The 16808-nt window shown below is 43.3% G+C and overlaps 1 protein-coding gene across 4 annotated transcripts in view; it reads right to left on the reverse strand.

Moving 5' to 3' along the window:
• Positions 1-14510, reverse strand: part of CDK6 (cyclin dependent kinase 6) — a 126812-nt gene extending 112302 nt beyond the window's left edge. The window contains exons 1-2 of one of the 4 annotated variants that reach the window (XM_021551737.3): positions 14108-14510; positions 11092-11578 (exon numbers count right to left, since the gene is read on the reverse strand). In XM_021551737.3, coding sequence (XP_021407412.1) covers positions 11092-11324 — 233 coding nt within the window. In that variant the 5' untranslated portion in view covers positions 11325-11578; positions 14108-14510. Of the gene's footprint in view, positions 1-11091; positions 11579-13542; positions 13677-13999; positions 14088-14107 lie in introns of those variants that run through there. The other 3 variants (XM_021551738.3, XM_021551736.3, XM_085573111.1) reach the window with 3 other exon arrangements.
• Positions 14511-16808: the final 2298 nt, after the last annotated feature.

The following is a 16808-nucleotide window of genomic DNA, read 5'->3' on the forward strand; positions in this document are numbered from 1 at the left end:
TTAAGCTTTACTTCTGCAGAATAGTCTTGCTCACTCTTAACTTTGGGTTACTGGAAACCAAGCAGTCTTTGAACTGTATTTTCTTAAAGACAACACAATAGTCTTTTGATTTGGGATATTTCAATATACTATAAATGTCTTCTAAGAAAACTCCCTCATCAGTGTCATTCACCTGTCTGCCATTTATCTATATCCACAAATACCCTTTCATTTTTAGTCGAACGGATTACCTGTCTCTTCTGGGTAAATCCTAACTGTTCTTGTTATTGTACTGCCATGATCCTCAGTTCCAGTCTCACTGCTGTATTTTTTCACTTCTGTACAAGTATTTGCTTCTGAAATAACTGATATCTCTAAACAATGTTTTAATCCAACCAAATAAAATTTAAAAGTAATATAACCTTCTTGAGTTTTTAAGAACAGAGACAATATTAATAATAAGCAACAGAGAATTGAGAAATGCCAGGTAATGCTTCTTTTTTTTTCTTTTCTTTTCTTTTTTTTTTTTTTTAAACTATGCCACAAACATAAAGGCAGCAGGATGGATGGGATTCTATGCAATGAGGAGATATAGGTGCTCAGTTCTGCAGAAGTATTAACTTGTCTGGGCTATGCCTGAAGTTTAATGAGATATATCAGTCTAATTTTCAGACTACAGTCATTGATTCCAACCTGTCTGGATATGGGTATTTCTGCTTTGATCAAAACCTGTTGCTCAGCATTTTATAAAAAGCAGAGATAAACAGTGAGGCAACAAATTGATTAAAGATGTCTGCGAGGAAACCACAAAGATCAGTGGGCAGGCCTATCTCCATTAACAATCTAGAAGGTTATCTAAGGATAAACAACACACTAATTAAAGTGCAGATGTTGCCTAATCTCTATGTCATAAAGTTCACAAAGTATGCTGATAGGTGAAGTCGGCAAAATGAGATTCACTTTATAATCTACTTCCTAGCACAGAGAAGGAATACAGGTCATTGACTTTCACTGTCCTGAAAGAACCTGGAAACCAGTAATAAGCTGTGTTAGTGAGTAACATTAGATATAAACTTCAATACTTTACAGCAAAGTCTCTAACTGTAGCTCTAGAAGCATTTCCACTAGAATCATTTGCCCTTGAAGAAAGGAGATGTACACTGCACTGAAATCACTGTATCTGTGATGCAACCTGGAGTTTGAGAGATAATAATGTACAAGATGCCTAGGTGACAACACAGAAGCAGACATTGAGTATTTCAGAGGATACATACTGAGTTAGAGGGGAATATTTGTGGCATAAAAAGGGAGCGTAATTAGGAGTGAAATGGGTCAGCAGAAATACTAAATCTACTTCAGTGAAAAACCTAATGAATTGTTATATCCCAGTTTGGTGAGCTCAATAGCTGGAGCATCAAAACTCTAAATGGTGAAGTCTCAAACATGCAAGCTTGATAGGACACCTCTGCAGAGTCTGCCTGTGTTAATGCTTTTCTGTTCATCCTAACATTAGGATTTCATGACTTGAACTAAAGCTGTTTGAATCAGTGCAGCTCTTTCAATTCTCCAGTGGAAATTCAAGCCCTAAATCTGCAATTTGATTCTTGGATTAGCTAGAAGATGTGTATGCAATTCTGCCCTTAGCAGTAAGTGTGAGGCTGATGACAAAGATGCATATTGCTTTTCAGAACATAATGCAATAAAAAGCAGAAACTCTTCCTTCAGCTGTAATCCTCTAGTTAAAATATTCTATGATGATAGACTATCACAAAGTCAGGGCACTTAAAGATCAGAACTGTATTTTCTAGAGAACACCAGCTGACTACAATTTATTGAAGAGCTGTCATTTATTATGAGACATATTTATATTCTAGATAGCCACAAGAGATTTTCTAGGTAAATTATGTAACCATCAGTGAGGGAAATTGAAAAGCAAAAATCATACAGAATACATAGCACTGTGAATATTAATTACCTAATTTGATCTTTAATATGCAACATAAAAGACCACCCCAATATGAGGGAAGGGATAGAAAATCAAAATTCCACAAAAAAAAAAGTGGGAATTTTACTGAGACTTACAAGAAAGGATTCAGTTTTAACTTGGATATAATGTATGCATGAAAATCCCACCATATTTCTATTTATATGTTGGATTTTATTACAACTTTATTCAAAATACTGTTGCTAGGCTTGTTTTAAATATGTTGTAAATGTAAGACTTCATATACTATGTATGTTTTTAGTATCATGGTGTTTTTAAAAAATGTATGATTCTGTATTTCTGTGCATTAAATATTTCCAACATTTTTTGTAGAAAAGGAATTCAATTCCTTGTCACAATGAGGGAAAGTTAAACGTGACATTCAATGGCTTCACAGCCCTCTCTTTTTATTGGGAAAAAGCAGAGTATGCAAGGTCCTCTAAGGTTGTTTCACTTCAGCAGTAGCTGTGTACCCAAACGAGTCCTCCCCCAAACATCTAAGCACAGTCAGTATATTCCCAACTCCTACAGCCAAGTTAAAGTGAAAACGGTCTTAGTTCAGTAATGATTGAGGTGGTTTGCTCTAATCAAATTAAACCAGCCAAATGTTCTTTTCAAAGGTAACTGTCTACTCTGCAGCTGTATGCAAAATACCACATCAAATGTGGAAAAAAAAAGTGATAGAATTCTATCCTTACAGTAGAGGCCTGGCTCCACAGATGAAGAGAAACAAAAGCACTAGTGCAGCTAGGAATTACGATCACAGAAAGCTCCCAGAAATATGCTAACTTAAGAAACAGTGAACAAAGTACTGAAATTTTCAGTTTATAATTAATTGATTTCAGGGAAAAGGGAGTTCTCTGGCATTGTTAAACAGCAATTTATCACACTGACCACACTTCAAATAGATATTAAAAGACTAGCCAAAGTTTCAAATAAAAGAAAAAAAATCACACAGGCTTTTCCATTCTATTTCTCACTTCATTTCTATGTTTCTAGTCAGTGCAGAATGTTAACATATTTTGATAATGTTTCAAAAGTCTAAACTCAATAGGTTTCATTTAAACTCAGTATGACTCATCTACACTAGAACTGAGTTTTCAATCATTAAATAAGTAAAATTCCTGTAGAGATGAATTCATGTCTGAGTTAGATTTTTATTTTCTTTTATTAAAAGAAGATCAGTCACCTGTTAATGATAATTGAGAGTAATAAGGAGTTAGTGTTGGTATGAACCCTTTTAAAACAGTACAGAACTTTCTGCTAAGCTCATAGGTTGTTTGCTAGGTATGTTATGGGAAACCCACCCAAGGGCAACTCTACCAATACCAGCAAATTGGTACACCCTGTATTTAGGTGTGAGAAACATTGACCTCACCCTAAAAATTATGTGAGATACTTCAGAGAATATAAACCCATCTTCTTCTGAAACCCTAAAAAGACATCTAAAGCATCACATGAAAGAGCTTCTTACTACTCATATAAAGCATTTTTTATTCTGCCTAAAGAAAACACAACTGTGTTGTTAGAAACTTAAGGTCTGATTTTAAAGAGATTATTTAGCAGGCTACTTCCTCTTTTTTTTTCTAATGATGGGATCTAATTTTCAAAGGTAAAGGGTAAATAAATAAATATAAAAATCAATACAATAATTTGGATGCAGATGCAATGCGGTATTTTGAAAAGAGTTTGGAAATCAACAGTCACATTTCCATTCTTTGATGATCATCTCATCAAAAACTTTCCACACAGCAGTTTCCCCAATGGCAAATGTCAAATGACATGATGGGAAAAAACACTACTTGGAAAATTCTGAAGAAGTTTATTTATTAATTCCAAATTCTTTAAAGGTATACCTGTTAAATAATGATGCCTGCGTAATTAGAAGAATATAAGAAGATATGAAGAACAGGTGTAAGTGGAGAAATCTTCTCTCTTTTAAAATAAAAGCCTATTTATATAGGTATATGGGAACACTTACCTTCTGATAATTTGTTAGATCATTAAGAATTAACTTGTTTAGCAATAGAAAATAACTAGATTTCATACCAAGCAAACTAAACCCTCTAGATATATATATAAGTTTGGAATGAACTTCAAGCATTATTTTATTTACTGTTAGAAAACTTCACAGAATAATATTAAAACTTCAGAACTAAATTACACCACCTAAGAATTATTACAATGACAAATAATCACTCTTATGTCAAATTCATGCTACTACTCTGTCAGGATAGTTATATTAGTTATTCTGCATGATTAATTTTAACTTCTAATAGAAATATTCTTTAGAAATGAGGCTTTAATCTAACACATTAATAAGAATCAGTATCGGTGATTCATATTCTGATGTATATTGTCCCTGAACTCTATCCAGAAAGATGTTTGAAAATTCAGTACATTCTTAGTATTATAGCTATTTCCATTTGATAATGCATTCAGACCTGTGCTAAGCTTCAAACAATAGCTTAAATCCCACCAAGCACACCTGAGTGACTTAGTCAGTGCTTTGCTAAGTCACAGACTCCAGGTCCAGTCTGCTCCCTTTTAAATCCTGGGACAGCAAGCAACTTTTCTTCTCCCTGCTCTGTTTCACACTTCAGCTAGAAGTGAGTACCATGAAGGAAACTGGAAAGTCCCAATTAATCTACCCTAGCCCTTGTCTGAAAGTGTGGACTACCCTCTCTCCTGGCATCTAAACCTTCTCAAGGTACAGTTTTGAATTCTGGACCCCCTCCATTCCCTGGAAGTCAGAGACTGCCATCAGCAATGGTTGTGGTGGAAGAAGCTGGTTTCCTCTTCCATGCAGGACCCAGCAAAGCTAAATCTCTTCAAGAACAGGACAGACATAACCATCCACAGATTTAAAGAAGGAAGGGAGCACTAAAATGACTAACATTTACTCATACAAAGACTGAAAACATGTTTTTTTGTAAAAAATATAGATTTAGAATGAGATAAAATACTTTTTTTTAAATGGTCTTGTACTCATTCCAGAAACTGAATTTCCTATGGCTGATGAAGAAACTGAATTTCCTAAGGCTTCCTAATAAAGTCCATAACATACTCAACCCTTCCTTCCTGACATGCTCTTGTCCAGTTTGTGCCAGATCATGTATTAAAACTAAATCGTTGCATGCATAACTAACAAACAATTAATATGACTGGCAAGAATATCCTTGTCTTCCCTGTACATGTTCATTCATAAGGCTGCAAGCAGATGATGTCAGGCCAGCATTCATGTCCACTCTCTGCCCAATGTCTTCTGACAACAAATTTCTCCAAGTCCTATGTGCACTGTTCAGTGGCAACCACAAATTTTCCCTTTGCCCTCCAGCCATCAGAGAAACCGATATTTCCAGTCCCTTCATCCCCAAGACCTTTGCAGTGTCCCTCGCAGTGGCCAGTCAGTACAGGGATGATCTCCCTTGCCTTCTGACCAAAACTGCTCTCCAGCCTGGAAATTCCTTTCCCTTGCCAAGGCATTTCCCGTCGTCACATCTGCCTTGAAGATGATCCTGTTTGTGTGAGACTAAAACTGACTCTGAAGCTCATTCAGTTTTTCCTTCCCATTACTCACCCACCATTTCTACTTCAGCTGAGATTCATCTGCCACACAAATACTTGGCAAGTTTCAAGTTCAGTTTCTTCTGCTTCACTCCATCCCTGCATCTTATTTTACTCTTTCTGTGTACAAGACAATCTTTCTAACTAGCAATGCAAAGATCACCAATTTTTTGTCTCTAGGGGCTTGCCAGATGTCATATTGAGTGATGTTACACAAAAATAAATTGTATCACACAATGCAGCACGCTGCTGATGTGCAAGAATGACCTCACAGACTAGAAGTTTAACATTAGCTTGGCAGAAAAAAGAAGGAAGGAAGCAGAATTCACTAGAGACAAACTACTCCCAAAATAGAAATGTTTCACTTGACAGGATGGAACATCTTAATGATTTTGAGAAGATCATCCTTTCAGCTTACTAACAGCACAGTAATAAAACCAGAAGCCAACATCAGCATCACCAATAATTACAAAGAGAAATAAAATTAGCTACTGCCTTTGAAAATTTTTCCCTCTGTATGTTTGCCCATAATTTCAGTTTAAAAAACAGAAAAAAGCAAAACAAATACATGTTCAAATTGTCTTGCTAGATATTAATGATCTGCTATTGCTATGTTCTGAATGCTCTACCTGGTCAGACAGGGAACTTCAAGACACATGAAAATACCTTTTAAGTACAAGGAAATTTTAAGCCCCAAGCCATTTATACACTTCTGGGACCTCTAAGTAAGGTCAAGCAAGTGTTGGTCTTTATGTCAGCACACGCAGGGATGGAGAGTGACGTGTGCCCCAGCCTCTCCCCCCAGCCTCAGGCAGCCTTGCCAAGGCGATCAGCTGAGGGGCTCCACCAAGCACTCACGTGCAAACCAAGAGACAACAGCATGGACCACTGGACTGCAAAAGCAAGGAAAAAGCAGCATGACAGGACTGCTGTACTACAGAGAGCAGTTTACAGCGCCATTTATACCTCAATGAATATAAAATAACATAAAAACTTGAACATGGCATAATTGTGCAAGTAGTCATCATTACTGTGTTTCCCCCCCACTGATTTGTATACAAAAAAGAATGAGAAATAGATTCAGACTTCCAGCTAGGTGGATCATTCTGTTGAACCTAAGTCAATCAGCTGGGGCACATACTCTGCAAAGTAACAGGAAGAGAGAATCAAGACCTTTAATTCTTACATGGTTATGATCCCTTTGAATGGCAAGATCTCTGACACTTACCTTTGAAGTAACAATCCAGACTAGATTATATTTTTATAGCTCATATTCAATATAATTTCAGCTATTTAAAAATTGAATAGTTATTAAACCATGAAAATACTGAAGAAGTTGTATTTATAAGAGAAAAGTTATGAGATACGAAGCAAAATATACAGCTTTGCATTTTTGTTCAATTTGCTTAAGGTTTAATGCTATTAAAACTGTTAAGTATAAATACAAATATGTAGAAAACAAGTATGCCAAGAACTACAGTGGTCTGTCTTGCATATCACCTTCCCAGAGTGCAAATTCATAGTTTGATGATGATTAAGATACGGGTGAAATTATTCAGCTGATTACCAGCAGGACAGAGGCAAAATGAATACAAGATACAACTGAATTTAGCATTATAATCACAAGAAGAATTTTTACAGATATCTTGCAGCAAGGTTTTACACAGAGGAATTTCCTGAATCTAATATGTCATATATTCCTGGCAAAGTCTGCTCTTTATCTACATATATTTCATTTTTCCCAACTAAAGCAGCACTAAGCTATATAACTGCTGGACCAACTTTTGCTAGATTTACCTACTGTATATATTGAAGTTTTACTAAAGCATTACATCTGAAAGGTGAGCTAGAGGAGCATCTTGATCACCCTTACCAGCTACAAGGGATTTTTTTCAAGCCTACAAAATAGCTATTTTCAGATTAATTTACAGTAAGCTTTACTCTTGAAGATTCTATTTTCAACTTTGCTTTGTGAAAATAAAGAGAATAGAGAAAGGTGTCCTGGCAGAGAGGAACTCTGTAAAAAGGGTAAAGGTGAACAGGAAAGGATTTTAAGCACATAGCAATTATTTTAACTGCCTTTTCCCCATGCCTTTCTATACACCATTCTTAAAAGTCTTAAAAAATTTTAGATCAGTCCTCCTTATTTCCATTATAGTACAGAGATTTTCATTACCATCACTGTTCTGATGAAGATTGTATTTCCCTTTGATGCTTTTCTTGCACCCTGTGTTGCTTTATTCTGCAGTGAAGTCTTATCTAATTACATTATCAATCTTTGCAAAAGCAACTGTGCTGCAAAAAATGCATCTCTTCATTGTACAAATATGGAAATTACTTGAAACGAAGTCACACAAAACAAAGCTGTCATAATCAGCAAGCAGTAGCATGGAAAAATATGATAAATATTTTGTTTGAAATTATTCTGTACTATTTAAATATCTCTCGCTTATGGAGAAAATTCTCTTCCAACCCTAGTGCCAAGCACTGGAAACCAGTTTTGGCTCTAACTGTTTCTCAGAGGAAGTGATTCTACAATTGTTAAGACAAACCTGGGCTGGAGTAGCACTGCTAGTCCTGAATCCTGGTTCTATGACCAGCAAAGCCATGGAGCTCTACCTACGCCTACTGGGTCCTTCCTTACCAAACTGTTTTTCACATTTAGCACCACTTCATGGCAACAGAGAAGCCCTGGGCTGCTGATATCCTTACTGCACTCTCTGGAGCTACCATTTGAGTTGAAAATGACACTCAGCCTAAGTTCATGTGGCCTGTGATCTCTGCTGTCAGCTGATGCCAGAGTACCACAGCAGAGCACAGGGCCTGTGCAGCTCATGTGTACAAAGTCTGTCTAAATCTTGACTCACTGAATGGCTGCTGGTTTGCATTGAGCAACTCATGGATCACACATGCCACTGTTCAGAGGTAATAGACACAACACAGTATTTGCAGTTCCAGCATAGTTGTCTCAGGCTAGTTGCTTGTAATAGTCAGAAAACACCTAAAAATATTTGGTTTTAAAGATTTGTGCTGCTATTGCAGTGCTATGAAAACGATGTACATTTTAATCCAGTATGCAGACAGTGAATTTGGAATTGTTTTTATTTACTAGCCTGGGCATTCCAGAATGCATGCCCAAACAATTAAAATATTTTGAGCACAATATATTCAAGTAAGTACAGTTAGATCAGCTGCTTAAAATTGCAGAACTTCTTTAATAGTATTTCCTTTCTGAGTGTATTTGCATAATACAAAAATAGATATTTAATTTCAATAAATTTTCAAACTATTCTATCATATTTTGTAAGAGAACTGGGCCATTTAAATGTTTTCAAATAATTTTTCCAATTGAAGGATATGATTCTGGTCTCTCCAGAGGGCTTCCCATCTGCCTTACAGGTTAAAAATATGGACAAAGAACGTGAGCTTTTGAATAGCATTCCTCACATTTTAGAAGAGATAATGTTTGAAATTGCTTATCTTCTGCCTTTTTGTGGAAAAAGGTGTGCAGTCAATGTCCCAGGCACCCTGATACATTACCAACCAGCCCCCTGTATCTGAAATGCTGCTTATGGCAAAAGGTACAGGCTTCACAACACCACTATGAGGACCTGGAACACATTTTCACAGATTTTTATATTAAAATTACACTCTCATATTGCTGGTTGAAATAATTACTGCTTTGCAGAGAATTAGTTTTCATTCAAACTTGTAAAAATATTTGAAACTTCAGTGTATTTATGCAATGCTCTGTTGAGATTCAATTGCACTTAGATCAAACAAAAGAAGCCTGCAGTTGCGTAGTCAGTTCATCAAATAGCTCTTTGGAAAACAAGAACTCTATTTCAATCATTTAGCTGAAATCATTATTTTCAATCAATCTTAGCTGCATTTAAGATTAGAAAGCTCTTAAAAAGATATTTTACATCATACGGAAAGATGTCAATGGTAGAAAAATTCTTAAGTATTATGTCCAATTATTCCCAAACAAGATTTAGCTTTCAAATATATAAATGCCTAAACCTGGAAAACTACATCATCATTTTCTCCCATAAATTAATTGCCTGCATTTCAAAGATTTTGACAACTCCCAATTACTTCTACTGCCAAGGACAATCTTTGTGTGTGCTCCTCTAAACCAAGTCACTTGATTCAGTGATCAAACATAGGATGCCCAGTTTTGAAGTATACTGATTAAGCCTCTGGCTTTACTAGGTGCCAGCCAAGATAATGCTTATTAACTCAATTGTGGATTTGCCTGATGAGCAATGGAAGTGTGAGCTGCAGCCTGTATGTGTCCCATTGGTCACTAAAGTGAGACCAATGACATGCACTCCATGATCAATACTTCAGAATACATACACTTTGCCTATTCTGTTTTGACATAATGGAGACTGTAACATTACACTGCCTTGAAATGAACAAGTGAATTCACCTCTAGCAATTGACATTTGTAATTTAAATATTATTCTCTGTCTCATCTTTCCTCTTGCACCTAATAAACGCCCCCTGATCTCAGACCCTACAAAAAAGGATGATTACATGTGCAAGGCATTTTGAAATTCGCCCATGAGTTCAGAGTATCTATTTCTCTAAGATTGAAAGAGTCTTGGCGTTAGTGAAGTACAAAAAAGTTTTCCTTTTGCTGTGTAATATGCTCGTAAGTAACACAAAGAATGGAAATACTCTTGCTAATAGCACCACCAGCAAGATGCTGACCAATTTCAATGTGGGTATCTGCAAAGTGAAACTTACTTCTTGAAGTTCATCTCATTTTAATAAAAGATGCTCACAGGCTGCTGAAGGTTTCTATCTACAGAAAAATGTAAGATGTTATAGTAGGGCTAGCTTTATCATTGAGAGCATAGGCCATTTATCCAGGATTTATGCTACTGACACAACAGAAAGGATATCCTAGGGCCACTGCCACCATTTTGTGAGCAAGGTCTGACACCTGTAATTTTGCCCTCCTGGTAGCAGAATCAGCATCTCATGGTGAAAATTACTACCAAACAGTACACAACCCTAAGGCTGCTTGAAAAGCTTGAAATCTGAAGATGTTGCTTCTCTTTAACACCATAATCTCTAGCTCTCTATAAAAGCACCTAAAAAGGCAGAATGAATATTCCACTACTGCTCTCATTCTTGCGATTTCTATAATGAACTGAGCTGGTAAAAATCAGCTGCAGCTGGCAGTACTAACAGGTTAGACAAAACCAGGGAGAGGTTGGGTTTTTTTTAATTTTCTCTCATGCCTGAGGAAATAGTATATATATGGCTCCTTGCCCATCCATTCCAACACTTAAATCACACACCTATGCCTCTGGAGATGGGTGTTTGTGTGTGTGGGAGGCAATGCACAGGGATGAGGTGAGGTCTGGCAGGCAGCACCATGGCCTGTTGAAACCTCAAACCACACTTCATGCACACAGTTTAGTGCTCACTTCAGCCACAAACCCAAACTAATGTCCATTCCATTTATGCCCCCAAACTCTTGCTCACCCAATTCATGCACTAAACCCAGCACCTCACTGATCAGGACAGTGGTCCCACTTCCTCACCTGACCACATTGGGGTGTTCGAATGTCTCCAGGTGCCTCAAAACTGCCACCTCTCGGATAGTGGACAGTGGCATCCCCTCCTCGCTGGTCTGCATCCGTACCCGCTTCAGCGCAACAAAGCGACCTCCGTTCTTCAAGTCTCGTGCTTTGAACACCTTCCCATAGGCTCCTTCCCCAATCTCAGCCACACATTCATACCGCTGGTCAGCCACGTTTGTGCTGTCCTTATCCATGCTGGCACCAGTCCTCTTCCTCCTTTCCAAGTGCCTTGAGGTGGCTCTCAGTCTCACTTACTTCCCGACAACCAGTACTTTGCTGGGATGCGGACAGGCTACACACTTGGTACCTGTGCCAGAGAAGCAGTAGGAAGCTCTTGCCCTCCTCTTCTTGTTCCTTTTCCGTACTGGCCAAAATGTGCCTCCTCTCTTGGCCACCAGGAATTATCATACAGTCTTTGGGAGCATTGCCTGTGTAAAGCCAAACAAATCTGGGGGACAAACCAAGCAAGAAAATTGAGTTTAGTTTAGTTTACTTCATGACTTTGCATTGTTCAAAACCTGCTAAAATTAAGCTAATACAGACATGCAAAGCAAAATCATGGTGGAAAGGAAGATGCGAACCATGAGGGTGACATATGTATCAACGTCCCAGAGTGCCTGATACACTACAAAGTTATCATGGCCTGTGCAGAAGGTTAGGTAGGCATTCAGCTACAGAGCAACAGCATCCTGAAGGGTTTCACTGAGAATGGGATAAAGATGATGATCCCGTGACACATGGGTGACAGGGATGGCAGAGCTAACTAGGCATGTGTGAGAGGAAGTGTATGTCCAAGAACTTATGCCAGGATTTCAGGACTCAAACTTTTCTTCATTTAATGTAGTGGAGTCCTGTATGTGTATTTTACTATATTACTGTTACTAGCTAGTAAATAATAGCATTTGGAGGTTTGTGCCTTGGTCTGCTTCCTCCTGTGCTAAGCCCTTCGTGAACAGACCATGAACATATCACAAGAAACAGTGCCTGTGGAGAGGCAAAATACATGCATATTTAGATGACAATAATACATTATGAAGCATTGTGTGCTGAAGTAGATTCAGGAATATGCACTTTAGCAAATTTACTAACAAGCAAGAGTGTTGGCTGTGGATACCGCTGCATGTGTCACTGGAAGCGTGGTCAAAGATGTCTTCAGGAACAGCATGCTCTGCTGCAGAGTGCATGAGGCTAGAGAGCAGAAGCACTTTTGCATCCAGTTTCATCCACTTTCTGCAGGAGTGGGCAAACCCTCTCGCCTCACAAAGCTCCACATCAATTCCTGCCTTCCCCCTGACCCTTTTTCACACACCGATACAGTGACCTCCAGGACTGTAGCCCTCTCCTAGACCACATTTTTACCGCGCTAGGATCAATGAGGTCCCAGATAGGAGAGTCGGGGATCCCTTAAGTGTAATTCAAGCACAAAGTGCGAGGGCTATTCTGCACACGCTGATCCTACACCTTAGCTGGAGATGAAAAGCAACAATCTGAAGTAAACCTGTGCCCACTGCTCAATCCTTCTCCCCGGCTGCAGCCGGAGGCGGCTGCCTGCCTCGCCAGCTTCAGTTCCCAGCACAGCTGCCACCGCATCGCCCCAGCCACCGGGCAACCCTGCGTCCCCCGCCTGCAGCATCACTGGGCGACACAGAGCGCGGGCCGCCGTGGGGGCCACCTGGAGCCCGGTGTGCGGAGGGACCCTAGCCGAGCCCGGTGTGCGGAGGGACCCTACCCGAGTCCGGTGTGCCGGGGTCCCTGCCCGAGCCCGGTGTGCGGGGTACCCCTGCCCGAGCCCGGTGTGCGGGGGTACCCCTGCCCGAGCCCGGCGTGCGGGGTACCCCTGCCCGAGCCCGCTGTGCGGGGTCCCTGCCCGAGCCCGGTGTGCGGGGTCCCTGCCCGAGCCCGCTGTGCCGGGGGTACCCCTGCCCGAGCCCGGTGTGCGGGGTCCCTGCCCGAGCCCGCTGTGCGGGGTGGGGTCCCTGCCTGAGCCCGCTGTGCCGGGGGTACCCCTTCCTGAGCCCGCTGTGCCGGGGTACCCCTGCCCGAGCCCGCTGTGCGGGGTACCCCTGCCCGAGCCCGCTGTGCGGGGGTACCCCTGCCCGAGCCCGCTGTGCGGGGGTACCCCTGCCCGAGCCCGCTGTGCCGGGGGTACCCCTTCCTGAGCCCGCTGTGCGGGGGTACCCCTGCCCGAGCCCGCTGTGCCGGGGTACCCCTGCCCGAGCCCGGTGTGCGGGGTCCCTGCCCGAGCCCGCTGTGCGGGGTCCGTGCCCGCCCCGACTCCCGCCGCGGCCGCCCGCGCCCCCTCCCGCCCCGCGCCGCGGGCAGGGCGCCCCCGAGCGGCGGGCAGCGGCGCCGCGCGTGCGTGGCGGCGGGGCCGGCGGGCCTCTGCCCCGGCGCGGCCGCGTGGAAACTTACCCGTGCTCGCCCTCCCCGGGCACGGCGGGGCACCCGGCCGCCGCTGCCCCCGCCGCGCCGCCGAGCTCCCCTCCGCGGGCGCCCCGCAGGCGGCGGGGGGTGGCGGCGGGGGACACGCGGGGAGCCGCGTCCCCGCTCTTCCTCTCAGCGGACGGGGCGGGGAGGGGGGCCCGGCTCCGCTGCTCGGCAGGACGCAGAGGGGACCCCCCCGGCGGCTCCCCCTGAGGGCTCCCCTTCCCCCGCGGGCCCCTCCGCGCCCCCGCACCGACCCCGAGGCGGTCGCGGCGGCACCGCGGGGCGCGCTGCCCCGGCCCGGCCGCCGAAGGGACGCGTCCGCGGTGCCGCCCGCGGGGAGGGGGGGCGAGCGGTGTGGGCTCCCGGGCCGGGAGGGGAGGGGACGGCGTGTGGGCCACGCCGCGGGGCCGGGTGCGCGGAGCACATGGGCGCCCCGCGTTACCTGGTGTGCGCCACGGCCGCCTGCACCGCCACCAGTTCCCCAAATAATCCTCAGCCCCGGGGGGTGGAGGGGGGGGGAGGGAGGGGGTGAGTCCTCTCTAACACAAACCTCCCATTGAGCGAGGCGGGGTGGAGAGCCGGCCCGGGGTCTGCCCCTTCACATGGCGATGTCTCCGGCAGGTCCCGGCAGCGGCCGCCCGGGCCACACAGGTAGCTGATCCGCGGCTCGGCCGCCCTCGGCTCGCATCCTCCTGCCGCCGCCGCCGCCGGGCTGCACCTTGGCGCAGAAGGAGCTCGCACTCGTCCCCCAGCCCGCTCCTCCCGCCCCCACCCTGCCCGGGGAAAAGGAAAACGCGAAATAAAAATCGCGGCCGGCGGCCCCCGGGGAGCTGCAGCGCCACGATCGCAGCCCCGCCGGCCGCAGCCTGCGGTGCGGGGCTCGGGCACCGGCCCTCGGCGCCGCCGCTGCCCCGGCGCTGCGCTGCCGCTCCTCGCTCGCTCCCCCGGCCTCTGTTCTGCCTGGGAGCAGCAGCAGCTTGCTGCCTTTTTTTTTTTTTTTTCCCCTCCTCAACTTTTTTTTTCCCTTGCTTTCCCACGCTGGCTGAATGTGACTTGACCCCGTTTCAAAAAAGTTTGACATAGTGCTTCAACATTTCCGCATTCCTCCCCGACTACAAAGGCTGCAGCCGCCTCCTTCTGCTTTCTGTCTCTGCTCTCTGTCTTCACACTCAATGAAATCCTTCATGTGCCCCTGCCAAAGGCAGCCGCATACCGCAAGGGTCGCCGCGAGCGCCGCGGCCAGGCATGGCCCGGGGCGAGCGCCCCAGGGGGTCCCGCGGGGCCCGGCCCGGCCCGGCCCGGCCCCGCCGCGCTCGGCGCTGCACGGGCGCGGGCTCAGCCGGCTGCGGCAGCACTGAGAGCCCTGACTCATTCCTAGAGCTCCGCGTGCGAGGCGCTGGGAAATAACCCTGCCGGGGTTTCGGTTTCCCCCCTCCCCGCCCTCATCATGGGAAATAACTATTTTAAATTTTTTTTTCCCCTCCAGAAAAACTCGAATTCTTCTGTGATTTTTTTTTCTCCTTTCCTTCTTTATTCCCCTTATTTTTATTTTTTCTTTTTTTTTTTTTTTTTAATTATTTGCTACTTTCCATTCACAGTCAGCACAGAGTTCCGGCAGGAAGTAAGCGCCCGTGAATGCTTTCGGGAAGTATCAAAAAACTTCGTTGCGGAAGAACCCCCAGTCACAGCAAAGTCTTGCCCCGACAGAATTGCTGGTGGAGATGCACGGGGCAGAGGGGCAAGGACAGCAGGCTGTGCAGAGGAGTAGGTCGCACTGGCGCCCTGTTTTCTGATGCAGGGGAATATTTTGTATGGAGCCAATTCCTGCAAATACTGAAATTCACTGCAGGGAAAAATAAATCACAAAACAAATACCAATCAACTCTGTCTCCACGGGGGGGAAAGCATATGACCTAGTTCCCAGTTCTCCCAGCTGGTACCCTACCCTCTAGCACATGCTCTTCTGGACCCCAAGGATGATTATGACCCAGCTCCTGAACCACCTCATACGCTGGTGTAACTGGGAAAAAGTGGACCCAAATCCCCTTTTACAGCGAGAAGTGTAATTTAATTATGTGGTTTCATAACTGCAAAAAGTGTATGTCTAGAACTTGGTGCTTTACACTGATTTAGAATAACTAAAAAAAAAAAATAAAATGTCCTACAAATAAAAATAATTAATATCAGAAAGAGGTATATAATTACTCCAGCTGGGTTCACAGTGCTAACCAGAATATATGAAGTCATATAGGTTAAATAAAAACTGATTTCAAAACTGACCCAGCAATTCCTCATCCCCTTCCTATTTCTAAGAGGTTTAGAAGCAGCACCTGGAGGGCCAGTGAGGGGAAACTGGTTGAGGGCAGAAGGGAGACCTCTGATTTTCTCCAGAGAAAAGATAAAGCTGGTACCACTGACCTTGGAAAAGGCAGTGGTATGTGAGTTTTTCCAGGAGACTGTGTGTATTTTTCATGAACTTAATTTATACACACAATGTATTTTAGCTTAAATTACAAATTCCTCATCAACTTCTGAAGTCCATGATTTTTCATAGAAATATGCTAAAGTTAACAGCAAACACCATATTTAAATGTGAAAATGTCACAGATTCAAATACACAGATCAAATATTTGTTCTTAAAAGATGTGAAAAATTAAATCACATTGTAAAGTTTATATGTACACTACCTCCCTTCATTTTTTTGTTTTGTAATATCCTTTCCTTTCCTTTCCTTTCCTTTCCTTTCCTTTCCTTTCCTTTCCTTTCCTTTCCTTTCCTTTCCTTTCCTTTCCTTTCCTTTCCTTTCCTTTCCTTTCCTTTCCTTTCCTTTCCTTTCCTTTCCTTTCCTTTCCTTTCCTTTCCTTTCCTTTCCTTTCCTTTCCTTTCCTTTCCTTTCCTTTCCTTTCCTTTCCTTTCCTTTCCTTTCCTTTCCTTTCCTTTCCTTTCCTTTCCTTTCCTTTCCTTTCCTTTCCTTTCCTTTCCCCTTCTCTTTCCCCTTCCCTTTGTCCTTTGACCAGATAAATATTCCTGACATTTAGGATGAAGGTAGAAAAGAGATTCTGCAGTACCCTGACATTTGCCTCAGTACTCAAATGTGCTGGTTTATCATTCTTCTACTGAATGGTATTCAATGCAAGATCACCTTTTCATCCCAAATTCTCCCAATATTTTTGGGGAGCATATGTAATTGTTCTGTCTTTTAAAAGTGTTCTAGCTGCCTTTCTGTATGGTGATGTCAGGAGAGATTGCCA

The sequence above is a fragment of the Lonchura striata genome, chromosome 2 (assembly GCF_050655825.1).
Source record: "Lonchura striata isolate lonStrDom1 chromosome 2, ASM5065582v1, whole genome shotgun sequence".
Lineage (NCBI taxonomy): Eukaryota > Metazoa > Chordata > Aves > Passeriformes > Estrildidae > Lonchura > Lonchura striata.